General features: G+C 42.1%; 1 protein-coding gene across 1 annotated transcript in view; it reads left to right on the top strand.

The window, feature by feature from the left end:
* RAB31 (RAB31, member RAS oncogene family) overlaps positions 1-27,009 on the top strand; it is a 62,280-nt gene that overhangs the window by 12,109 nt on the left and 23,162 nt on the right. Inside the window, exons 2-3 of the mRNA XM_054284783.1 lie at positions 15,427-15,506; positions 17,599-17,680. Coding sequence (XP_054140758.1) covers positions 15,427-15,506; positions 17,599-17,680 — 162 coding nt within the window. The remainder of the gene's footprint in view (positions 1-15,426; positions 15,507-17,598; positions 17,681-27,009) is intronic.

Here is a 27,009-nt window from a genome sequence, read left to right on the forward strand (position 1 = left end):
GGCTTTCTTGTCTCCAGGACTGAAGTTTTCAACCAATGTTTCAGTTGGAACTCATAATTTAAGTGGCTTTTTTCTTCCTCTCTGCTATGAAATGCAGTAACAAGTTGCAGGTGGGACAGTTACAAAGTGGGATGAGTAAGTCTGAACATTGAATTGAATAGCACTTATTGAGCTTGGTTGGACAAATTTGAAGATAATTGAGCCCTTTTACAGTTTTTCCAGACAATTGCTGAACAATTTTTATACTAGTGAAATAGCAAGCTGAACACAAGAGCCATTTTGTCAAATGCTGTGGTTGATGGGCATATTGTTGCTTGTGTAAGAGCCACTGCCTTCATTTAATAAAAGAAAATTACTTGATGCTTGTTGGCAATCTGCAGTGTGAAATTATAGTGTTTGGATTGGATTATCAATTTCAGACTGGTTGGAAGATTTTTGATATCTTCTATGTTGGGACAGGAATATAAATTATTTTGTTTTTGTATTTACTAGGTGACACTGACACGCCTATATTTCTAAATCATGACCCCTGATGATAGAATTTGACAATGAAAAGAGGTAGGGTGTTGGAATATGAACAGCAACTTGTGTCAAACAGCAATTCAAGTCAAAGATTATCTCCTCATCATACCAGTATTTTGAAAGTTGCAGCTGTTACAGTATATGTGGGGAAGGTTCACTTAGGAAAAGAATTTGGTTTGGAAAGAACTACACAGAATTTTTTATCCCATTTTTTGCTGGCAAATTGTACTTGAAAACAACATTTGTCAGGATGCTGTTGCTTAATGTGTTTACTTAACTGTGAAAACCTCAGGTTATTTATGCATGTTGTCTGAAAACTAAATTTAGTTTCTGTGATCACTGCATTGCACAATGGTGAAGAAAGATATTTAACCAAATTGTTATGCTGGTATGTGTGCATATGGCCAATGGAGATAAAACCCCTGCAATCAATACTCATTATCACTGACAATGTGAGGTGCAGTGACTTGTATGTTGCTTCCCTTACCTAATTTTTCAACTTCAGGGACAATTATGAGCATTTCTAAGTAGATACTATTCACACATTTTTTACTGTATCTTTAAATAGGAATTTCTCTGCAGGAGGACTAGTACATCAAGTGGATTTTTGTGACTCCATGTGTGTTTTGAGATAGAGCAGGTAGGAAAGGGATGGCAGCATGCAGATGTTAAAAAGTGTCCCAAATTTGTCTAGAAAATTAACTCTGACCATTGGAATTGCCAAAATCCAGGTATTACTATCAATAAAATTGTATTGTATAAATTAAATTAAAACTGCAGGTAATGCATTGAAGCAGTACCTGCAGTTTTAATTTATTTTAGCTTTATTTAGCTCCTCCCTGTTTGAGGTTTGACTTGCTGGAGTGATCTGTGAAGTTTGCTTTTAGTTCCTATTTTGTTGGTGTTGGGAATGTGACTCGTGGTAAACCAGGGCCCATTTCTCATCCTCACCTGCAAAATGAAAAGGTGAACATTGGAGAGGTCATCCTGAAGTGTCTGTGGTGGAGCTCAGATGGGAAATCAGCAAGCTGGCAGCAGGGAGATGTCATTAGGGTGAGCCAGGGTGGTAGAGAGCACCTCAGACATGGTTTGAGGTCTCTGAGGGAAGCTGTGGCTGCCCCATCCCTGCGAGTGTGCAGGACCAGGCTGGATGGGGCTTTGAGCAACTTGATCTAGTGGAAGGTGTCCCTGTCCATGGCAAGGGGGATGGAAATAGGTGATCTTTAAGGTCCTTGTCATCCCGAACCATTCTGTAATTCTATGATTCTGTAACACACTTTCTTACCACTTACAAGGCACCTCTCAGGGTGGGTTTAGTGGGTTTGTCGTCTGGTCTGTGTTATGCCATGGTCAGGAGGATCCTCTGATCCAGTGCTCAGTAAAAGGCAAATAGAAGTGTGATTCTTGTGAGGAAAATAGTGACTCCATGAAGTCCCACAACTATGGTCTCCTAAAAATTAACCCAAAATTTCCCCCCTGTGGCATACAGCATTGTTGATACTGTGCAGGTTTGGGTGGGGTTTTTATGGGTTTTGTGAGGTTTTTCCTTTCTTTATTCATTAGTACAATAAATTACTTGTGGGATGGAGCATTCCTTTGAAGCTGCCTTTGCCACCTTCACACTACCCATTGCCGCACAGCGCTCCTCAAGGCGGTCCCAGCAGTGGGAGATGCCTGTGATTCCAAGGGAAGGTGCTCAGGCACTCTTCTTTCCCTCTCAGTCTGCATCACCTTTCTAGTGCTTGCAAGTCCATCCTGCTGTCCTCTTTCCCTCGTTCCCCAGGCTTTTGGCTCCCAGCTCACTCGGGCAGAGTCAGTGTCCCTTCCTGCTGCGCTCCAGTCCCAGCGTGGCCGAGTGGAGCCGGTTCCTGCTCCCGAGTCCCTGGAGTCACCAGGTGGTGCTATTGCCCAGGGAAATGCCCTCCGTGCGCTGCCACAGCCCAGCCCTTGTGCAGGGGCTCGGTGGGCTTGGGTTTGTGGTGGAGCTTGCTTTGGTGGGCACCTGGGTCAGGTACTGCCAGGGGTTCTCTTTCTTGCCATGGGTTCAGTCTTGAGTCACTTTTCTTGATGCAAAGTTGTTCAGTCAGTTTTCTTGATGCAAAGTTGTTTCCTGTGACTTAATCAGTGCCTTGTTTGACAGTGAGGTAGGTCCCCCAAAGGCTGGACTGCTTCTGGATAGTTTGTGCAGAACTCAAAAAACTCAAAAACTCAAAAGCTGCTTCACTGTAGTGTGGAGCATGAGCAAGTCTCATTAAGGATATCCTCAGGCTTTGTACTGTTGGGTCCCCCATGCAATCCAGTGGGAGGGATTTTTGCTCATTCATTGGCATGTGCTGCTGGTCCAAAGGAGATTTGTGTGTGTGTGACCCTTCAAAGGTGCTCCTCTTCTTTCTCCTTTTGTTCTCTCATCTTATTAGCCTGCCAGATTGATACCACCTTATTTGCAGCTGGTTTTATAGACATCATGCTCCTGCTTGAAACTGTAGAGGCAGCTCAAAACATGGAGCTGAGCATCTTAAATGAATAGCCAGTGCCCCCAAAAGCCACAATTTGAGCTGAAGGAATGCAAATAAACACCAAGTTCCCTCTTCCTTTTCACCAGGCTAAGCAATTCTCTCTCCACAGCCGCCCTTACCACATGCTGAGAAGGGCATAAGAAATTGATTGAGATTCTGCTCTTTGATTTCAATTTAAAATCCCCCATTTCTCTTGGCAGCTCAGCTGCTGTTCTGAATTTGATAACTTGTGTGCAAAGGGGAAGGAAAGGTGTGAGAAAAGACACAGAGAATTAGCTGGAAATTTGATGTGGGGAAGCAGTTTCTAAATAATATTAGCAACAATCAAAGTCTTTTATCTTTGCTGTCCACGCTCATGGTGGCATAGCACTGTGGTTAGCTTGCTCTTTGTATAGTAACATGCAGTGATTAAGCATAAGCAGTGGAATTGGATTATGGGTTTGGGTTTTGGATTGGTTTTTGTTTGGTTGGTTGGTTTTTTTTTACCAAAGTAGGTGAGCTCTAAAAAGTGTGAAGCAGAGGTAGGTTGGCTGCAGTGTTAATTTTATTCCTGAAGAATAGCTCTTGTCCCTTTCCCTCCACAGCCCCCTTTCTCATAAATCAGGATCTCTTTATATTCCTGTGCCAGCTTCATAGACAAAAGAGTTGGCAGGTTGTGGAGGAGCAGCACGATTTGTAAGTGCTGGAAGAGAAAATGTGCAGCAGATACACGGAATACTTTGTTGGGGCAATGAGTATCACTCCAGGCTGGGGCGTGAGCAGATTGAGAGCAGCCCTGCTGAGAGGGAGCTGAGGATTCTGCTGGGTGAGAGGCTGGGCATGAGCTGTCAGTGTCAGCCTGCGGCCCAGAAGGTCAAACACATCCTGGGCTGCATCAAAGGCAGCAGCATAGCCAGCAGGGCAAGGGAGGGGATTGTGCCCCTCTGCTCTGGTGAGACCCCACCTGCAGGGCTGCATCCAGCCCTGGGGTCCCAGCACAGGAAGGACATGGATGTGTTGGACAGAGTCCAGAGGAGGCCACCAAGATGATGAGAGGGAAGGAGCATCTTTAGTACAACAAAAGGCTGAGAGGACTGGAATTGTGAGAAAAGAGAAGAGAAGAGAAGAGAAGAGAAGAGGAGATTCAGGGTGATCTAATTGCGGCCTTCCAGTACCTGAAGGAAGCCTACAAGAAAGGTGGAGAGGGACATTGTATCACTTGTAAGTGGCAGGACAAGGATGAATGGATTCAAACAAAAAGACAGTAGGTTTGGATTAGACATTAGGAGGAAGTTTTCTGCTGTGCAGGTGGTGAGGCACTGGAACAGGTTGCCCAGAGCTGTGGATGCCCAATCTTGGAAAGTGTTCAAGGCCAGGCTGGATGGAGCACTGAGCAACCTGATGTATTCAAAGATATCCCTGCAGGGTAGGTGGGCTGGAGATAGATGATCTTTAAGGTCCCTTTCTATGATTCTGTGATTCTTAAGGCTGCAACTATGATTCTCCATGCCATCAACCCAGCTTGAAGAGCTTGGGATTGGAGCCCTAGTGATGATAGCAGAAAAATGCCAATTATCTTGGAAACACTCTGGGAAAGACTTTGGTTTTATATAATATTACATGCATGGATATATCAATATCTCTGGCAAAGTGAATCTTTGCTAGCATTAGCTACAATACAGACTTAGCTGCTCTTCAGTCTCTCTTATCTCTGGCCAGGCACATCACTTTGGTAGGATGATAAAGTGGTTTTGGCCATCAATGCTTGCTTGATTTTGTACTTTTGTCAAAGACATACCCAAAGATCATAAGCAACTTCACTGTTGCTTGTGATCTTTGGCTATGTCTTTGACAAAAGTAGATAGTTTGAAGAGATTGTAATTAATATTGCAGTCTGTGAGTGAGGGAGGGATGGAAATACTCTTTTTTATCTATAAGAGAGAAAAGGATGTAGCAAAATATTAAAGAAACTGTAGTTGAAACTTGGGCATTAGAGATTTTGTTGTCTCTGAAAGATGACTGGGCTGGGATCTGATGGAGAGCAAGGGGCCTGTGACTACAAAGAGACTGGCTAACTCCAAAGAAGCCTACAGATAGCAGGACCAGTAGGACAGCATTCTCTGGCTCCAGGTATTGCAGATACTGGAGCAGCTATGCAGGCCTGAGTTTAATTCCACAGGAAGATGTGTGCAGGATGTGTGAGGAAGGAAACCACATGCTGAATAATCCCACTGGTAAGGGTGCCAAAACTGGTATAATGCAGCAGGCATTTGGCTTTGGGGACTGGCTGGGAACAGAGGTGGACAGGGTTGTAGCCTCCCTTCAGCTCTGAGGTGAAGCAGATGGTCAGTCACTGTACATGTTTGGCAAATGGATGTGGACTGAAGAAAAACAAACCTAGAAGAGAGATCAGATGATGTTTCCCATTCAGAGATGCATTGGGTTTCCCTGGCAAGGCTTTGGTAGTGGGGGGGCTGCAGGGGTGGCTTCTGTGAGAAGCTGCCAGAAGCTTCCCTGGTGTCCTACAGACCCAATGCCAGCTGGCTCCAGGGTGGACCCACCACTGGCCAGAGCTGAGCCCATCAGTGATGGTGGTACTGACTCTGGGGTAACATGGCAAAGAAATGGAAAAAAATACTGCACAAGAGCAGATTGCAGAGGAATATGTGAGGGCAACAACCCTGCAGACACCAGGGCCAGTGGAGTACTCCAAGCAGAGATTACTGAGTATCAAGGTACTCCAGATACTCTGGAGCAGAGGTTCCCCTGGAGCCTGCATGGAGACCGTGGTGAGGCAGCTGTGTCCCTTCAGCCCATGGAGGTCCATCCTCCTGCAGCCCATGGAGGAGACCATTTTGGAAAAGGTGGATGCCTCAGGGAGGCTGTGACCACATGGAAAATTGATGCAGGAGGAGGCTCCTGCCAGGACCTGTGGACCTATGAGAAGAGGAGCCCATGCTGGAATAACTTTGCTGGCCCAGCTTGTGACTCCATGGAGGACCCACACTGGAGTTGTCTGTGCCTGAAGGATTGCACCCCATGGAAGAGACTGTGCTGGAGCAGTTTGGGAAGAACTGCACCCCATGGAAAGGGCTCACATGTGAGCAGAGAAAGAATGTGGGGAGTCTTCCCCCTCAGGAGGAGTGAGGGGCAGAGACAAGGCTCTGGTGAGGAGCAGGTGGAGAAACAGGAGTAAAGTTAAGCTTGGGAAAAAGGGAAGGATGTGGGGGAGGAGGTGTTTTAAGATTTAATTTTTATTTTTCATCATCCTACTTTGATTTAATTGACAATAAATTAAATTAATTTCCCCATTTCAAGTCTATTTTGCCCATGGCAGTAGTTGGTGAGTGATCTCTCCCTGTCCTTATTTCAACCCACAGGTTTTTTGTTATATTTTTTCTCCCTTGCCTGTGATGGTGTTCGCAGGGATCTTAGGATGAGGGAAGAGACATAGATCTGACTCCATATTTCAGAAGGCTTGATTTATTATTTTATGATGTATATTGCATTAAATCTATACTAAAGGAATAGAAGAAAAGGTTCTCCTCAGAAGGCTAGCTAAGTTAAGAATAGAAAAGGAAAGAATGATAACAAAGGCAGCTGTCCCGGACTCTCTGTCTGAGCCAGCTGGGCTGTGATTGGCCATTAATTATAAACATCCAAGATGGGCCAATCACAGATCCACCTGTTGCATCCCACAGCAGCAGATAACCAATGTTTACATTTTGTTCCTGAGGCCTCTCAGCTTCTCAGGAGGAAAAAGTCCTATGGAAAGGATTTTCATGAAAAGATGTCTGCGGCACTTGCCCAGTGGGGGTGGGCAGCATCAGCCCACCACAGGAGGCCAGATACATTAAGCCCTGACTGGCAAATGTTTTTCTGTTTTAAAGCAGCCAGTAGAAATGTATGGGTGGTATTGAAGACGCTTATAAATACCAAACAAATCAACTCAGTGCTTGACTATCTCTTAAAGAACTTAAATAGCCCTTTGTTACTCTACTGTCTGAATGCTTTAGAACTATCACTGTTTAACATCCCCATAATGCTGTTGCAAGGTAAAATCAAGTAAGTATTTTCACATAGCAGCTGAGAACAATAGAGCCAAGAATTACTGTTCCAAATGCAGTCCTTGCAGCACTAGGAGGAGGGATTGCGTTCTGATATAACAGGACTGACCTGATTGTGGGTAGAACAAGTGCTGCACTTTTGTGTGTAGAGGGAATTGATATAATTCCAATGTGCTCTAGAGGAAAAAGTCTGATTCTGTAGCTAATTTGTGCTCTGCAACAGCAATGTTGGTCTGAAAGCAATTAGAAATGGTGTGTAGGGTTTTTTACTGTGTGGGAGTTGGCATAGGTCATCCTAACTTAGTGGGAGTAATGCACCAACTGACTTAAAAGACACCTTTACTACCATATATTATGAGTTTAAAGAAGGGAATGCTACAAAGGGAAATGCAAATAGGGATTTTTGTGTGAAGTTCACACGGGGACAGGTGACCAGAAGAACTGTGGTGGTTCCTACTGAAGTGAGACACTGCAGAATCCACCAGAGAAGGCCAGTGGTGGCCATCCTCCCTCTGAAAACTGAGTTGCAGTGAGATCCATGTGTTTTTTTGCTGGGATCGTGGGCAGCTGTGTTCCAACATTCAGTGTGAATGTTGTTCATTTGGCAAGTACCCTTCTCTCAGGAAAGAGCATGACAGCAAAATTACACTTCTGGAAGCCAGCTCTGGTCCTAGTTCTTCCCTTTCAAAAATTTGCTTAGCAGATGAGTATCTCCCAGATCTTTGCAGAAATTCCTTGAAGATCACTGGTGGTATACAGCCACAAAATTTTAATTTGGAGTTTACAGAAGTCATTAGTCCTGGATGAGATGCCTGTATTTTGACTGGAAGTGAGGCTTCAGAGCACATGTACCTGCATCCCTTTGGTTCAGGCTGAAGCCTCAGGCAGTTTTGTCTTGGTGAAGCAGCTGAGAGCCAGTGTGTGAGTCTAAGAGCTGCTCTTGTATTTTCATCTGTGCAGTTATGCAGTGATAGCTTTGCCCACTTGATACATCTTGCAGATGGAAAAACTGAATAAAGGCGGGAAGCTTTTTATTTTTCTTCCTAGACACCACTCCAGAGTGCATGGCTTCATTTTCGCTGGGACAAGCCTGACACTTGGCAGATTCAATTCAGTCCCGGGGGTGTCTGAACCTCAGTCTCCTGCAAGGTATTTCTCCTTACAGCAGTGTTTTCAGACAACTGAAAGTGATACCCAAACACAGGGAAGGGCGAAGGATGTGTTTAAGGGTAGTATAAAGTTTATCGGGCAGAGTAATTCTTGGATTAAAATACTGCCCTTGGAAACGGCCATCAGGAATCTGTTGTGCATAACTCTTCCTTCTATGTTCATACAGTTGATAAAAATCCAAAGGCAGTTTCAGATGCTCTTCAAGCTGCCTGTCACAGCCTTCCAGAGCAGCTGTAAGTGGATTAGTAAGACATGGAAAGTATTGCAATGCTACCTGCATTTGATCAGTAGAGTAATGATTAAAATGTTGAAGGCAGGCACAGAGGACTAAAGCAGGCTGCAAATTGCAAAGCTTTAATTTATTTTTCAGCTTGTTGCTTTTTTGCCTCCACTGGAATTTAAAAGAGAGCCATAATCCTGTGCTCAGCCTTAGCTTGTCACATGCCTTTGGGTTAAGAACTGGCAACCCTGAAAACATTCAGAATGCAGGTTGGGTGTCAGTGCTGCATGCCAGACCATGCCTGAGGAGTGGCATTCCTCCTGGACACCAGGCTTGACCAGAGCTGAGCTTAAATTTCTGCTAAAGCCCAGTGATACTTTACAGCCCAGGCCCTGCAATTTGTTTGATGATAGCTAATGAAATGCAAACCATTTAGCAGCTCTGAGATGCGATTACACTGCTGTGAATTTTCAGATTCCATCAAAGTCCTGCTGAGGGTAATGGGAATGGGCCAGGGTGATTCAACTGTAAATCAAAAATGAAAGCGTGGCCAATTCTGGCAGTGGAAAGAAGAGCTGTTCAAATGTGCAGAAGCTGATTTGCCAAGTCAAAACCAGCTGTGCTTTACAGAGCTACTGGAATGAATGGTCTCTCTGCATTTGTATTTTTTTTTTTTGTGACTCATTGATTATTTTTCTTCCCCTAAAGTTTAAATTCTGTATTTCTACCTCAGGTTTGCCTTGCCAGTTGCGAAGCTTTTCAGTGCTTGGTTTTGGTATATAAAATACTAAATACATTGAAAACAAAGGATAGTTTTCTCCTTTTTGGTATCTTCATACCAATTCAAGTGTTTTCATCTGTACATCTTTAATGCCTCAACAGTGAAGGCTCTGCTTGGAACAAGACAAGAACCTCTCCTTCCTCTCTGCACTAGCACTGGCAGGAATCAAATCAGTGTTACAAAAAGTGGAATGTAGCCTGGGAAATCTTGAGCATAAACTGGCTCCTCTGTTATTTTTCAGTTGTTATTTTTCAGAATCAGCCAAGAGTGTCTAGTGGTGGGAATATGTAACAGGGAGCCAGGAATTGTTGCTTCTCTTAACAATGAGGAGCAGCCAGCTTCCTCTCTGAGCAGATCCTCTCCTCCCCACCCAGGAGAGTGGGACAGCTTTTTGACTACACCCCAGTTCTGTGTGTTTCATCAAGCCTGGGGATTTTTATTGTTTTTATTTTGTTTTGTTTTTTGTCTGAAGGAAGACAGAAGGTGCTGTTATCTCACTGGACAGTACACCGAGCGAATTGTTAAAGACAAATTTGACCACAGATGTTTCTGGTGCATGCACTAAATTGCACTTGTTGATGCTGACCAGTCTGGAGAAAGCTTCAGAGCAGCTTGCTGGTACTGCTCTCTGACTGAAACGCTGAGTTCCATCAGTGTGAGCAGCTTTGTAATTCCAGCCCTATACCTGCTGAAAGAGCTTTGCCATGAGAGGCTTCCTAGGGGTTACATTAAACTAACCCTGACTGCATTGGTTGCGCTCTTTTTCTCTTGATCAGGGATCCTCAGAGGAAGGGTTCAGCCACCAAATGCTTGTGGTGCCTTTGCTCAAGTTAGGGTGGTGGCTGCTCAGATTTTGGGGAGCCTGGCACAAATGGGCTTTGAGGAGCGGATGTATTCCTGCTGTGAGGTGCAAGGAAGTCTGCTGAATTTGATGGAAGCCACATGAGCTGTGGGATCAGTTTCTGGCATGTGGGAAAGGATAAAGACTTGTCAGGTCCAAATGTTTCTCATATTATTACTGAAATAACATCTTCTTTGCCTGGGGATTTTTGAGCACTTAGTATTTATACCCTCCAGGTTGCTAGGGCTCATTCTTCTTTTGATCTGTAAGACTAACTCATGTTAAACCCTGTCAGATTTAATGAGACCTGTCTGTAGCTGATGTCTCAGTGACTCTTAGTTATTGTGAGGAATGTTTTGAAGGGACAGGCATTTTTAATTTTTAAACATTTTTAAAAATTCACATTGTAAATTTGATTGAATCCTGGCTTTGTCCAAGTTGATGAGAAAACTTCCTTTTGGAGGAGCTGTGTGTGTGATCCCTATTTATATAGAGGTCAGTTCTCCATTGCTTCTTAATGCAGATTTTTGTGGTGCCTGTCTCCAGGGTGTCTCAACCTTCCTTTAAAGCTGAAATGGGAAGTTAGTCATGAGGTCTGTGGTGGTTACAAGCCAGATGTTCTTTTTTTCTTTTTTTGTCCTTACTCTGCAAGTAGAAGGACAGAAGGCAGTTTCTTCAGTGTGTTCATTCTTAGGATGCCATTTCCTCATGTGAAGTGCTGTCTAGTGTTCTTGTTTTGTTTGTATTTCCAAAATCCTAGAGTCATAAAGGATTTTTGTATGGTTTATCTAATTTAACACATACTTAGGAAGCCCTGTGTGTTAACATAGCAGAGAAAGACTCTGCATAGTGGAGACTAAAAAAGCTCTTGCAGCAGCGTGCGTGATTATAGGGCTGCTGTTTAGTCATCAGTCATGATATGTGTGGATTTTTTTTTTTTTTTGTGAATCCAACATTTATTCAATTTCAGATGTAGAAAAAAAATTACATGAAGAGATTAGTTTAGTCAGCACAATAGGGCTTGACCCTCACTCTATTAAAAGCTATTATAATATCAAGGCTGCAGACTAACAGCCTAATCAGGGATGTGTTCACAGGGTGCTATAGCTTCCTCCAGTTTAGAAAAAAGCTTGGAGGACCAGGCCCTATGTGCAAAGATATAAATGAGACATCCAGATTTAAATTAAAGTACTCAATTTTTCTGCATTAGCTTTTTTTGCTGGGATAAATGTGTTTGGAACAATAGGCAGAGGAATATACCAAATGCCTATTTGTAATGGGAAAATGGTTTTCCTTTTTAATATATTGCTCATATTTTTTCTGCTTTCTTTTTTTTTATCTCCCTGTAAGCTGCTGCAAATCAGCCAGAAGCAGCTCAGTTGTTGCTTGCCTGCAAATGAGTTGCCAGCATCCTGTAATGCTGCTGGCTTGAAATACAGTCTCATCTCCCTTACAGCAATGAGAGCCAAGGAGAGCCAAGTGGGGTGGTTCCCCAGGAGCAGGAGTGTGGGTGGAGGCACTGTTTTCTGTGGCATTCTGCTCTCCATTCTGGTGCTGTTAAAATCCTCACACCTAAATCTGCTGCTAAGGGATTTTGGAAGGACAGAGAATGTGTTTTCCAGAGTTAAACATTAAAAGTCTGGAATTAGTCATGCTTACATTGGTTCCTTGTATTTATCAGAAACATCTGATACAGTTTCAGATTTTTGAATCCATTTTGCTGACCAGGGGACATTCTGAAGCTGTAGTTACTTATTCTGGCAAACGAATAGTGGCTCACTTACTGTGAAATACATTCCTACTTCTTTCCGTCCTCCCTACCCCACCCACTTTGCTTATCTTGCTACAATGTGGTTCATAACTGATATTTTCTAAGTGTGCTAGGAGGCTTATGAAGAAGAAAAAGAATAAAGGGAAACCTGTAGTTTGTTCCCTGAGTGATTTGTGAACACTTTGATTTGCAATAATTATTTTATATTATTCATTTCTTGCCACTTCTTTCCTTAATGGGTATGCTCTTGATCGTGATGAGTCAATGACTGTAGTGCTGAAGCCCTTGGGTTTCCTGTGAATGAGGATTTTCCCAAAGAATTGCAGGATCTGTTCCTTGAAGTGCAACATAACTCCTGAGGGCATCTTCTTGGTTTCTGAAACTTAAACAATCCACTCTGCTCAGTGCCACCGTGACCTTTTGCATAAGCCAGGATGTTATACCTTCGTGTGTGTTTGATGTTTTATGTACACCAACATCAGGTAAAACAAAACAGAAAAACAGATTAGAGGGTGTAGTAGCAGAATTCTGAGAACTGGAAAAATAAATCTTCTGTATGCCTGAATGTTACCCAGACATGTGGCTTGATAAATCTGCTATAATCCTTTGAAGAAAAAAGAACAAAACAAGGGAGATCATCCCCATCAGATGTTAGAAAAATAGTTTTGTGTAGAGAAAGACCATACAGTAAAGTACAAAGCAGATGATTGCAGGAAAGGTTTATACAGCCTTAGCAAGGAGGTTCAATATCAATGCACTGCTGAGAAAAAAACATTTTTTCTACTTCTTTGAAGCAACAATTCTGCTTTCCTTGTCTTCTGTGAGAGACTTCAAAGACAGTTCCCTGTTGTTGGTAAAAGTTAAGGTCTCCTTAACTGTTTTCAAGTTGTTGTATAATGTTCATATGATGATTTGCTTTGCTTTCAGGCAGGTGAATGTCTTGATTGATGGGTGCCAGTACAGTTTTCAGTAACATGGACTGAACACTGTTGAAGCAGTTTTAAATCCCATGTTGGATTATCACTGCCTTAAGTAGGAAGCTTTTTCTATTTTACTTCCTTCCCCTCTGTGCTCTAATTATACCCTGGTAGGTGGTGGTTTGCATCCTCTGGGCAACAAAAGGGAAGCTGGGAGTGCTTGTTTCAACTGAGCCCCCCTGGTGCAATGGAGAGCCTGGCTCCTGGAAAGCACCAGCCATGGCTGCAGCAGTGCTCCTCCTAGGAACAGGTTCACTCGTGGCCCAAGTCCATTGGTTTCACTCCAGTTACTCCAGGTTGATCCTTAGCCCTTTGGTAGTGCAAGCAACCCCAGGAGCAAAGTGTAAGAAAGCCTTTAAGCTTCTGGAGGGCTGTTGGTGGGCCTGGCACATGCTTAAGTCGGACTGTGCTCATTGTGAGATGTGAAAGCAGTAGAAACTTTGAAAGGTCCTTTTAGCTTTATCATGAAGCATTAGTAAGAGCCACGAACTGAGAGATGAAGAGGTTCCAGGAAAATGAGCTGAGCTTTAATCCATGCTTGTGGATGTCACGTCCCTGCCAGAGACCCTGGCTCCTCTTGTGATTTCAGTTGCCATTGTGAGTGACTTTGTCAGGGGAGCTGGGGGGAGCAGATGGATCTGAAGCATCATCGGGTCACCAGAGTCAATGTCTAGTTTCGAACACCGTGGCAGAAACGCTGTCCCCACAAGAGAGAAATGTAATTCCTTGCCACCAGTGGGTGGTAATTCTAGTTTCTCTACACCATTTGAAACCATGAAAAATAATTAGATCCTCAATTTCAGGGCAGAGGGATTTTTTTAATTTTATTTTTTTTAGCGTGTTCTGCCACCCTGATGTAGTAATTATACAGCGATGTCAGCTGGAATCGATAATGAAGGCAGAATTTGGGAATAGTAACAGGATGTGTTACTGCTATTGATCAAAGGCTACAGGGCTGTTTTTAAACACTGCTCCTCTCTTTGATCTTTTTTTCCTATTGATTGAACAGAGTAGATAAACAACTGTCTATGTAACATGAGCATTTATTATGGATTTTAAGCTGACTAAGGACAGCTTTGAATTAAATATGAGAGTTTAAATGATGGTTTTCTGATAAGTGCTGTCCATAAAGAGTGGTGTGACAATACAATTTCATGTAAGCATGGTGGAAGGAAATGTAAATACCGGCATTCTTTTTCTTTTTTACTCAAAAAGAAGATAACATATTGCAAAACTGATTATAGGAGGCAGAAGTGCTATTTTTAATATGTAGCTATGTGTGGGCAAAAGCTGCTTTTCTATTTTTTTAATAGAAAAGCTATGTGCATTTTGCTGTTAACAAACTCTATTGTCTTATCTTGGCATTTTTCAGGAGTGTTTTGTAAATTAGTCATCTTAAAATGTGGATACAAATGGAGCTACCAGGTACAATCTGCTAGTTCTGCAATCACTTCAATGAAATTAATAGAAAACTTTCCATTGACTGTTTAATGAGTTAGATTGGACCCTGGGCTGTCATTGTTAATGTCTTGGAAAGGTCAGTATTGATTTCCTGGCATCCTTTTGTCTCTAAGGAGGCTCTTTGCAATTCTGTGGAAGACACAGTGATAATGTTACTCTTCTTCCTTGATAATTCCCTGTATAATTTAAGTTCTACCTACCATCCAAGGCTTTGGGCAAAACCAGAAAGACTGAAAAATGTTGCATTTTAGGGAAGTTGTTTATATCTTAGGTGCCCAAATAATATTTCTGCATAATTTCAAATTTTCTCCTGCCGCTTTAGGTTATTTTGAATTTTATTTCAGTATTGTACTGCTGTTATTTTTCCCTACTGATTTGGTGAGTTGAAAGAAAAAAAAGACTCTTCCTGCAAATGGAATCAGCCTGCCATGTTGGAGTGTAGAAAGTAAGCTGTGCTGCCTTTAAAGCAATGCACTGCAGACCTCTAGCATGGCATGCACAGGGAGAGCTGCACATCCCTGGGGATCCAGATCTTTGCATTCCTACCTTTTCAAAACCACCCAAAGCCTCTGCAAAGTTTCCACTGAGTGGGCTAGTTTGTCTTGCCATGAAAAGTTTATTTTCACTAACTCAGTGCTGTCAGTGTGCTGAAATGTTGGTGTTATTAGTCTGTTTTGGAAGTTTGCTTGGGCTGGCTGTGCAACAGGCCTGAATGGAATTGTTTCTCTGGCAGTGCCGTGCAATGCGCCGCAGGTTGGAAAGCACAGGGTTTGCTTGTACAAGTAAATGGCTCTGCTGGATGGACTGCAGTCCTTGCAACAGGAATATAAAATCCACCCAATAAAATAGAGGGCTTGGAGAGAAGGGAGTCCTGGGAAGAGGGCCAGGGAGATTCACTCACAGTGCTGATGTTTGAAAAGGATGAGCCATGTCCTTACTTTTCCTCTGAAATGTGTAATGTGCCCTGCTTGCCACAGGACAAGAACAAAGAGTCAAATATTAATTCTTGAAAATTATCTTGAAATATTTATTCTTGAAAATAAATCAAGTGAAGTATTGACATCTGGGGTCTTGTGGATGTGACTTCATTGACTCACTGTCGTGCTTTCTTTGCTTTTCAGGATACTGGGGTTGGGAAATCGAGCATCGTCTGTCGGTTTGTCCAGGACCACTTTGATCATAATATTAGTCCTACTATTGGGTAAGTAACAGACAAAATATCACTTTGGTTTTCACTGGTCAGTGAGGTTTCAGATCTGACCCTTGAGTGATTTAAGTCCTTAGGTCCTACAGCCAAAACAGTCTAAAGTGGGAATCTCTTGACAAGACAAAAAGCAGCACCCCACGACCCGAGAGGCTGTGACCTGCACAATGACCAGGTCATCCCATAGCTGAGGAATGGCAGGAAGACCATGGGAAGCCCTTGAAGTACCTTTGTTGAGTGTCCTGGTAGGCTGGGCTGGAACATGGACAGTGCCCCTTTCCCCGTATGGATGTGCTTTTGTCGAAGTTTAGGATGTGTCACATTTTCCTTTCTTAAAATAGGAACAATGCAATTCAAACTAAGTATAATTAATTTATATAACTTCTTTAAAACTACTAAGCTTCCATGTATCAGACCATCAGAATCCTAGTAGTCCTGTAGTAGATTTAATTCAGATTTTTGTTTTCTTTTAATACCTTAGGGACAGATTTTCCAAGTCCAATGCGACCTGGAAAATTTTTAAAGTTAGGAAACTCTTATGGGAAAGAAAGCTATTATGGAATTTACAGAAAGGAGTAATTTGGGGGGAAAGGGCTGATCTGGCATGTGTGCCAGAGGTGTTTTAAGTTGTCTGTGAAGGATTGGTGTTGGTTGCTGTGTGTTGTTCAGAGGGTTGGACAGTACCTTCTGAAGCTCTGCCTTTCAATCCAAGGAGGAGTCTTAGGTGGAAGCTGCACATAGAAGTTCCAGGACAATTTTGGATTTCTGAATGAGATAAATAGAGAAAAATGGACAGAGAAAAAGGAAGCGTGTCATGAATAAAATTACTGGCTGAAGGACACTTGTTTGCAGTGAAACAATTGATGGCAACTTGAGTGCGTTTTTTTACTTGTAAACTGTTAGCAGCCTTTTTCCCCAAGTAGTTGTTGTTGCTAAGTAAATGCCTTCTGCTCAATTTGGAAAACAATTTCCCTCTGTTACCATAATTATGAAAACTAAAGGGATTTTTTTTTTTCCATTGGGAGATTAAGATGTGAGCGCTAGCTTCACACAGGTGATATTATTTGTCTGCACAGATAAGGGTTTTTTTCTTCCAAATTATTCAACTATTTTAAGTATATAATCCTTGCAATCGACAGTAGCCACTGTGGATCTATAAAGTTCCCATTTTTGAAGCTGTAAAGTGCTGCTTATTGGTTTGAGAAGGAGAGTGACTACTGAGAGAACACACCCTGAAAACAACCAAAGAAATGTGGCCATTTTTTCCCCTTAGTTAGTATTTTCATAAACAATGCAGCATTGTTAAATTCAAGCAATTTGCAGATGGCTGTAGAGTAGAACTCTGGTATATCATTCTCAGAAAATGTCATTTGATGTCATTTGGTGCTTTTGTAACAACCATGCATTGTATCAAATGCATCTTTATGAGCCAGGAAAAATGTTACCACAACAAAAATGGTTCAGCAGTACCCAGATAGGATGGGGAAAATAGAAATCTGCCAGAGTTTGGCAGTCTCTCCTACCAGCTTTCAAATGAACTGCTGTAATACAAAAAAGCCTATAAATTTGAAAACTTCTTTCCTAAAAGAAAAAACTTTGAAAATATAGACCTATCTCATTTCCTATGGAAAATAAAAGAAACTACCAAGACTTCTTCATCCCAGTTGAAATGGAGAACAACTTTCTTGCACTTGTTTACCATGTGCACTCCAGCAGGTGACTTTTCTGTTCCCTGGTGATCCAGTCTCATATGTTCAAGTGAAAAGTGGCACCTGATGTTGTCTGTTGCCTTTCTCTCAGGTCTGTAGCACCAAGAAGATGCAGTTAACAAGCAGCCGGAGCATTTGTGTTCCTGGACCCATGAACAAATGTCCTCTGAATTTCAGAGGCTTTTCCCTTCTTTTAAAAAAATACATCTATAAGTAGCATATGTCCTATCTGAGAAAAGGGAGACTTCTGCAGGTATTTTATCAAGGTTTTGGAGTTTCCCCCAAATGCAGTCTAATCCAGAAGAACTCACTAAGGTCTACTGGTTACATATTCAGAGTGTCAGTTATGTTACAAATTTCTTTTTCTTCCTTATTTCCAGAGCATCCTTCATGACTAAAACTGTGCCATGTGGGAATGAGCTTCATAAATTTCTGATCTGGGACACAGCTGGTCAGGAACGGGTGAGTATTGGTTTGCAGAATGCTTTCATTATCCTGCTCTCTCTTAATGTGGTGCTGTACCTTTTCTAAACCTTTCATCTTCAGAAGACTTTGTAAGCATCAACCTCCTGCATCTTTGCAAGGCTCTGCAGTGCAGGTGGCCAGCAGGCACCAAGGATGTGGGTTCCCTTTCCTCGGATGATGAAAATGCAGACAGACTGACCATGTCACTTACCTAAAAAACCCCAAACCATGGTGTGAATTGTCAGCCACCTTCCCCAAGACAGCTTGAGCAGTGCCCCTGCAGCATCCAGTTCCCCTCTGGTTTCATCAGGTTTCCTTGTGGCAGCTCTCATTGGCGTTGGGGAGGCTTTGACTTGCAGCCCATGGGCTGGGGTGGTCTGAACTTAGATGGTGACTCTGGTGTTGTCTTGGATTGGGACAGGGAATATGGGCATGGCTTGTGTCTGCTGTTATTATTTATGTTATAAGAAATTACCACCAGCAACCTGAACCACTTTGGGTTTTTATCTTGATTTTTTTCAAGTGTATGAAGCGAATTGCTCAGATTGAGCAGCTTTTCCTTTGACTTTAAAAAAAAAAACCACCAAAAACCAAAACCAAACCATAATAGAATTTTGGGCATTACTTCATCTGGACTATATGTAAGTCTGATTGATATTTTCTTTTTCTTTTAATAGCCTCAGTGACAGTAGTATGCAGTACTAGACTCTAGATGGTAGAGCTGAAGGTTTCTCTTAATATATGTCGATGTTTGCCTTGAGAAATGGAAAAACCTATGCACACTTCTAGAACATCAAACTTGTGAAATGGCCAGTGTCTCTTCATAGGAAATTGCAGCTATGCTCACATTAGGTTGGGATAAAATTAGGTGTTTATACAGACTGGATGTCAGTCCTGATACATCCTACTGTATTCTCCATACCTTGTATGAGAATTGTGGGCAAAGAAGATTTTTGCTCTTAATTGCAGGAAATTCTTGTGCTTTTATTTATTGTGCACAGCGTGAAATAAAGTGACTGATGAAATCTGTTGGCTCATAACAATTCAGTAAGTTATTTGTCATGGGAAAATAGACCTTGAAAAACATATTTGAAGCCTAATTCCTTCCCTTGAATCTTGTTTGTTCCATTTCTGCATGGTCTGGAGCTGATAACTGACTAATTATTGCAAGAGCTAGCAAAAGTTCTGTTTTCTTTCCCATGGTTTCAGTTTCCTTGCTTATTCTCTCTCTTTTCCCTCTGCTGCCCTGCTCTCCTTGTTTTTTTGTTTTGTTTTTTTTTTTTTTTTTTAGCACTTTACACACAAAACTCAGTTGGATTAATACTTATATCAAGATTTACCTATTTTCCTACATAGTCTAAGGACTCTCAAAGCCCTCTAAAATTTGGTGAATGGTAATATTCATATTTACATATTTACTGAAAAAATTGATGCCTCATTTGAGGCAGGAAATCTGTGACTGAGCTGTAACTCTTGGACGCACAATTCATCCTTCCCAACTAGTCCCTTATGTTTCCTCTCAATTTTTTTTTTAGCTCATCGTTTTTCAAACATCTGCTTTCCTTTTTTTTTTTTTTGTGTATATGTGTGTGTGAGAAACTGTGGTGAGCAGTGAGCACCACAACCTTTGTTAGATTGCTTAGAATTTATTACAGATACAGCATGTTAAAGGTTTTCATTAATTAGTAATCACGAATTAGTCCAGGGACCATCTATTTGTTGTGTGTTTGCACAGTGTATTCCCAGTCCTTCACTAGGACTAGGAAGGTGTAGAGTGATACAGTAAACAAAGTTTATTGGCGTTGAGTGCAAGCTCTGGAGGCAGACAAGTTTCCCAAGGTGAGGTCCATACTGGTCCAGGTCATTCCCTGTCCTAGAATATTCCTGTTTTCCATTGCAGCTAAACACAAAATGCTTCTCAATATCTTTCTTACTATAATCAGTAAATTTTTGTTGCTTTGTTTTGTGTTCCTCCTTCTGATTCAAGAACAAATGTCTCCCCCCTGGTAATTTTTTGATTATTCTCTGACCAACAATGATGACCCAACATTTCCAGCCTATCCCTATTGCTCTTTTCACCATGTACCAATAAATGTCTTCTGAATGTTGTTTCTGCTTTGAGAATTGTCCTTCCCTTGTTCTTTGCTATTTTTGTTGGGGTTTTGATTTTTGTTCCACGGCTGAAGCCTGGCAGTTTTGTCAGTCTGTACTGCTGAGAACAGTGTTTAGGACTCCCTGCTCTTTCAACATTGCCTTCATTTGGTTTTGCTCTCCTAAATGCGAGGCCAAGCAAGGCTTGTGCTTATTCTGGAGCTGGGGTGCCCTGTGCTTCCCCAGCTGTGCCAGCTGTGTCTCTGTGCTGATGTGGAGCCCTCACAGCAGAGAGCCCTGGCTGAGATTTAACTGAGGCCTCACTTATGCCATGAAAGTTAAAAACTTTCAAAGCTTAACCATGGTGGAGCAGGCAGGCAGAAACAAAGGAGTGGTGCTTCCGTGGTCCTCGTGCATGAGTTTGTCCTTTTTAATGAGTTTTCATTTCCCTGTTCATGATTTTCTCTGGGAAACTGCTAGCTTGGAGTCAATGCTGCAGAGTGACAATAATGCAGCAGAAAATGGAGATTAAAAGCTTTTCTGTCATATCCCTGGTGAGGGTGAGTGCTGAGTGTGCTTCTTAGGAGGAGACCCTGGAGAGGGGTATGTGGCTTGTGGTGAAAAATTCACGCAGTACTTGATTACAAAAGGAGACAGAGCTTCTTAATCCTTTTATCTTAGTTTTTTTTTTTCTTTCCCTTTTTCTTGACTAGAAAGAAACAAACTGGTAGAACACTTCACAAAATCCCCCTATCTTCTGTGCCTAAGTACTGCTCCCTGTGGACCTGGCTGCTTTGTGTTGGTGTGCTATCCAACAAACTTGCTTTATTCTTTTCTTCACAGTCACTTTCCCTCCACTCCAGAATTTCCCAAATGTCACTTTCCCCTTCTGTCTCACGTTTTCCCCATTAGCTTTGAATTGTTGCAGACTATGGGACTTACATGCCCAATAATTGTTGTTATTAGCAAAGATTCCCTCCCCTAAGAAGAGTCTCCTCGCAAGTTGGTTAATGATGTTTTTATTAGCGTATATTTTGGTTCATGGTGCCCTAAGTAGCTTTTAATTACAATGTTTTGTTTGAATACCTTGGGTGGCTGCCAGCTTTCCATTTTGCCAGCTGAGGAATATTGTAGCAAACAGGCAGTCTGAGGGCTGTGTTTCTAGGGCAGGAAAATTTATCTCTGTCTTTTTAAAATTTACTGTGTTGAACTTACTGTGAATTTACTGTGTTTTTTAATTTTGTTTAATAGAAGAGGCCTCAATTCCTTGAGCCCAGTTTAAAGCTTGATAGGAATTATCCTGAGTTGAGAGATTTTTCTTCTTTTGTTTTTTAACCTTCTCCATTTTCAGGAAAAGACTGACTGATGACATGTCCACAGCTCTTTATAGCTGCCTCTTTTCTGAGTGGCAGCAGCTGTCCTGGTGATTCAGAGACAGTGGCCCAACACCATCTATCAATGACTTGAATTATTTCTGCAGGCAAAACACAGCCTGAATTTTGCTCTGTGGCGTCATAAATGTGGCTTTGATGGTCTCCCACAGCTCAGTCAGAGGTGGGGTGGTTCACTGTGTGTGGTGTGAGGACCTCTTGCACGCTGCAAATGTTGACAAGTGATTTGGCAGTGTGTGAGAGCACAAGTGGCAGTAGAGCTAGCAAGCCAATATGTTATTTTTACTATTTTCAGAGTTAGCATGAAGCACAGTAAATAATTTAAGGGATGCATTTAAATGTGTTTTTTCTTAATCTTCAGCAAACTTGCAGCACTTGTAGCTTGATGGTGAGTCGTGGTTTTGGTGTAGTGTCTTTTGCATCCTTTCTTTAATGACTGTAAACTTCAGAACAGCTAAGCACAGGTCACTTCTGTGGTGTTGCCAAGGTTTGTTTTCTGCCTGTTTAACCTTTAAAAGGTTGAGATTTTTCCTTCTTCAGTTGAAGAATTCTTAGACATTGGAAAAAAATGCTCACTCTTTTATACATATAGATTTATATTTAATTTTCAATTTAACTAGCAAAAAATACCTGTAGGTCAGAGACAGATCTTTCCTGATTTACTCAGCTTGCAAATCCTGAGAACTGGAATTTCAGCCTTCAATCACGTAAAGAAAACTACTCAAGGTTTTAAAATGCTAAATGGTATCTGAAATGATACCATGAAAGTGGCTTTCATGCATAACATTTTTCCCATTTGCTCTTTGCCAGCTGAGAATGTCAGGAATTTTGTATCCCTCCCTGTTCTAGAAGCTTTGTGTGTCAGGATAATCTGTTTAATGCTTTTGGGTTTTGGCTTTGCTTCTCTCTGCATCGCCACAGTTTTCTGTTTGTTGGCAGCCGCTGCCTCGAAGGTGGCAGGAGTGGGGAGTGCAACTTCCAGACTTGGGCAAGTGTCCTTCAGGTGGCTTTTGGGGCAGGACTGAAGGGGTTTTCTGGGAGTGGCCTGGCAGGAAGGGCCAAGGGCAGGAGAAACAGGGCACTGAAAATCACCTGTGTGGGAATGGCCTGCTGAGCAAAGGGACCTGATGTATGTTTGAGATAAGAGTGCAGAAGTTGTGAGTGGGTGTAACAGGAAGGGGAAGTTGCAGGGCTGTGACGCTGCCTGTGCATGTCAGCAAGCAGCTGAGCCAGAGGCTGTGGCTGTCCTTGCCTTTAGTGGCACCCAGATAAAGAGTAAAGAGTAAAGATCTCTGACTTTGAGAGGAACCAAGTGGTTTGGTCTTGGTCACTCAGATGTTGTCAGAGAGGAGCTTCATAGGAAAGGGAATGAAATTTAGTCAAATGATCACAGCTGTCAGGAAGCAAATCTTGTGCTGTTGTGCACCTGCAGGTGCTTGAGAAGGCACTGTGTAGAAATAGCTGAATTCAAAGAGTGCAACACTTGCTGAGCACTGGTGTGATTCTGCTCAGTCTGTGCTCCTTTATCCTCTCCAGCTGTGCTTATGGGCAGAATTATCATCCTTTTGCAGTGAGAGCAGGTGATGTTCTTTACAGTCTAGAATAGAAAAAAACAGCCAAGTGCACGAGTTAGTGGTGGTTGTAGTTGTTTTTGACTCTTGACTGTGGAGTTGGGGAGAGGCAGCCCTGCTGTGGCTGTATGCCAGTCTTGGGATATAGCACCACAGGATGGTGCAGAGAGCTGCTGACATGAATTAATGTTCCCTGGTGTGCCTAGCAGATTGAATGAATCCCAACTGTCTTCAGCAGCATTTGTCAGCCTGTATATAAACAAGCAGGAGTGCTAGTTTTTTATTTCTGTGTTCATTTGGCCTCTGTTTTGCTTTCTAAATCAGCATTATATTAGACAGGGTTGAGACTTCCACTACCACAGCTCAGGTGTGATTTATGCAGTTTTCCCTTGATTTTGGTTTTCTATTCCAAGTAGGATGTGATGGTTTTCCTTCTTCCCCATTCTTTACTTTTGGTAAAGAGGAAATATGGTGTTACCTGTGGCCAAATACACCCCTCTGTGATGAGATGCACAGGAAACAGAAAGCAAAGTACTACACTGCTTTTAAATAGGTGGTACATTCCTTAATGGCTACTTGGTTCCATCTTTCTGTCCTTTGCAAGGGCAAAGCTTCTGTTGACTTCATTGACATGGCCAGATGAGGGGTTGCAGAATCCCAAAATACTGCTGGAATCAATGAGAGAAACTCAGGTTATGCTTGCATTTGCACCATGTAAGACTGATTTTGCTCCCTGTACTGTTGGGCTCTACAGCTGTAAAGGGTTGGGCAGCTTCTAGTTGGACCCTTGGGTTCTGCTTTCAGAGGAAATTTCATAATGCACATGTGGCCTCACTTCTTTGCTTGGTGTCAGAGATGGTGGAACACAAGGGCAAAGTGGATGTGTTGGTAGAGGAGCACAAGGAAGAAGGTGCTCTGAGCCCAGTCAGCATTGCTCCAGGATTCAGGTGACTGTAGATAAGGAGCACACTGTTTATCTCCCAGGAGGAGAGTCCTGGAAGTCTGCATGAAGTAATTGATTCTGGGTTTTGGCATGTCTTTGGAAAAATAAGTTTCTTATTTATATTTTGAGTGGTCCTTTCAGTCTGGCTGTTGGATTGGAAAATGTACCCCTGCAACCTGAGTATGGCACTGTGTGGATTAACAACCTCAGCCTCACCAGTTGTTGTCAGCCTCTCCAAAAGCAAAATGGGACTAATGAGTGATGTAGTTGGGCAAATAGGCAAACTTTTATTGGTGGACATGGAATGAGGCATGAAAGTTCTAAATTCCCTCAGTAGGTGACCTGTTAATGGTAATTTACTCATTAAGCAGAGATGAGAGGTTTTCCCAGTACTTAGAAGATGGAAAGCAGTTGAGATGAAGTTTGGTAGTGTAAGTACCAAGGTTCTGTATTTTTTGCTCCTAACAAAAATTTATGCTGTAAAGTTGTAGGTGAGTTTTTAAATTTGGGGGTTTTTTTGGGAAACAGGGGAGAAAAGCCACCTCTGAATGTATTCACCAGTTGAAGGATGATCATGTGAGTATGATGCAGCCATGAGAAAAGTGTTAGGGGATGTGCAGTTAAGGCTGTTCGTTCAATGTCCATAATGCTGCATAGAAACCTGGTCACCAGCACTCAGGAAAGATGAGCTGAAGATGGACCAGGCACAAGGAAAGGTGATTAGACCCTGATTTCTCCCTTTTACCTCAGAGTGTAAGAGCCTGGTATAGAAGACTGGCAAAGCTAAATCTCCAAACTTGTCGCTCTATATTAATATTTCAGCTAAAGGCAAGCAGTGATCCCTTAATTTTACTAAGTCAAGGTGCAAGCAAATTACAAGTAATTTAGTAATTAGGAATTCAAGATGTTATTAATTGTCAAAGTAATAGGATCCCTGTAGCAGTATAATGAAGAAAGAAAACTAATTATTTTAGACAGAACATTGATCAGCGTTTGAAATGGGTTAGGAGTGTGATTATTTGTGATGGTGGGAGCTGATGGAAATCTCTTTCTGGTCTGTGTTTTCCTGCTAGGCCAAGGGGATGTGAGCTGCTGCTGCCTGCAGGAAGGGGTGACATCTGGCAGATTCTGCTCTTGGCTGCAGGTCATGGAGGGGCTGGCTCCCTGGAAAGCTGGGGCTGTGACCTGAGTGCTTGTGTGGAGTGCCTGCCTGAGCATTTTTAGGGGGCCCTTCTCAAGCAGTATTGTTCTTATGCCAAATCTCAAACTGCTTCTGTTTATCCTAATTTTCTTGGGAATTACTGGTTACAGAAATACTGAACTATAAAATCAAGGTTATAGACATTGTCATTTATTAAACAGAGGGTAGTCCCGTGAGATATAATTTTGTGAGCTGTTTTTTTGTGTGTCACTTGTTTTGGGCATCTGTCCCACATTTGGTCCTTGGCAGGTGAAAAATGTGCAGATTAGTATTTTGTATCCCTTTAATTAATATGGTGTGACTCTCTTTTTCCAATTAATTAGGCCAGAAAAATGTTCAAGAGGACTTTGGTTTTGGACACTGATTTAAAAAAAAATTGAACATCATAATTTGCACGATATTGGAAAATTCATGTTCATGAAGCCCATTTGTTGAGAGTCTATCATTAGATCATGAAATTCATGCAGTTACAATTTTTCAGCCCCTCTTGATTTATTCAGTGTTGCAAATAGGCTTTTTCTGTTTTCTTGTAGAAAACAGTGATTTCTTGTGACTGGGACATAGTGTATTGATATGTTTGTTTATTAGCCTGAATAAGAGAATGACAAAGGGCATTTTTTGTTATTGTTGTTTGCTTGTTTGTTTTACATTTCTTTTTTTTTTTTTTTTTTTTTTTCCTTTCTGGCCCTAACACTGCAAATATTCTTCAGTGAAACAGCTATTAAGGGAAGTGTTCTTGTCAGCTGGTCAGAAGAAAAGGGAGAGAAATTACCAAGATGTTGTACAGGTTCTCAGTGTGCTTTCAAGGCCAATCTTGAAGGAATTTGGAGTATGTGAGTTTAACTGCATGGCTCCTGTGAAATGTGATTACTGTTATCTGAGAGCTCTTTGTAAATTCATGAATACTGTGTAATCTAGATTAAAATGTAATCTAGATTAAGGCCAAATCAGCATGTGTATAGGGTTTGAATGTTTTTTTTCCTGGAGTTTACAGACTGGGAGGAGTGTGCATACACCATGAAAGGTCAGATGTACCCTCCATGGTTAAGATTCCTGACTTCCAGACTACTTCAACACAACACATGTTGAGGAGATGGTCTTGGCTTGAAGACAGTAGGAGATAACTTCTAGTGGCAGGCATTCAGTGAGCCAACCAGGCAAGATGCCCTCCTAGACTCCTCTGTGATTGGGAAGGACTTTGGGGGTGTGGTAGTAGGTGGGATACCTTGGCCACAGTGATTGAGAAACAAATAATGAGTTCGATGTTTTCTTTAGACCTCCTCTGCTGTTAGCATACTTGAAAAACCCCTTCTTGTTATCTGAAGTGATGTCTCAAGCTTGTCAGTGTTTAAGAAGCATTTGGACAATGCCCTTAACAAGATAATTTAACTTCTAGCCAGCCCTGAATTGATCAGGCACTTGGTTTACATGATTGTTGTAGGTCCATTCCAACTGAAGTGCTTTGTCCTAACATACTGAAAATTTCTATTGTGATTTAGAAGACTAAAAATTCTGGAAAGCATTTATTGCATTAAGCATGCAAGTAATAAAGCTGCATACTAAAACCCCAGAAAGCACACATCTCCCCAGCTCCCTCAGGATCTTGGCTGATCCCATTTCTTCAGACCACGCTTCTCGACTGATTCCTCTTTCTTTTCTCATCCTCTTTCCTGCTGTTTTCCCTTATTAATGAGCTCTCCCACCTGCCTCGCTGCCCAAAACACTTGAGCACTTAGCCATCTGTCACTGCTGCTGTGCATCCACACTGTTACAAAAGAAAGCGCCGACCTTGAGCTGGTGTGCGTGGTCTGTGATAAATGGCTTACAGACTGGCAGGGCAACCGGCACCACAAATAAATTGCCTGATCTGTTGCACGTGAAACAGCAAGAAATGTGGAGGCTGCTGAAAGTCTAAGTGCTCAGTCAGTAGGCACAGATCTGGGAAAAAGATGTGTCCAGTAAATGTGCAGGGGTTTGCAGTGTGACACTGTGTGTTTGCTGGGCAGTGAGGTTCAGACCCTGCCCTAAGAATGTATTTGATTTAGGCGCTGACCTCAGTTATTAGCTGCAGCTTAATATGCAGCTTTTGCAGATAGCTTCCCCTCCACAAAATTATAAAATGGCTGTGT

This window comes from Melozone crissalis, unplaced genomic scaffold (genome assembly GCF_028551555.1).
Source record: "Melozone crissalis strain CALT ecotype California unplaced genomic scaffold, PUWL_Pcris_2 ptg000042l_1, whole genome shotgun sequence".
Classification (NCBI taxonomy): Eukaryota; Metazoa; Chordata; class Aves; order Passeriformes; family Passerellidae; genus Melozone; species Melozone crissalis.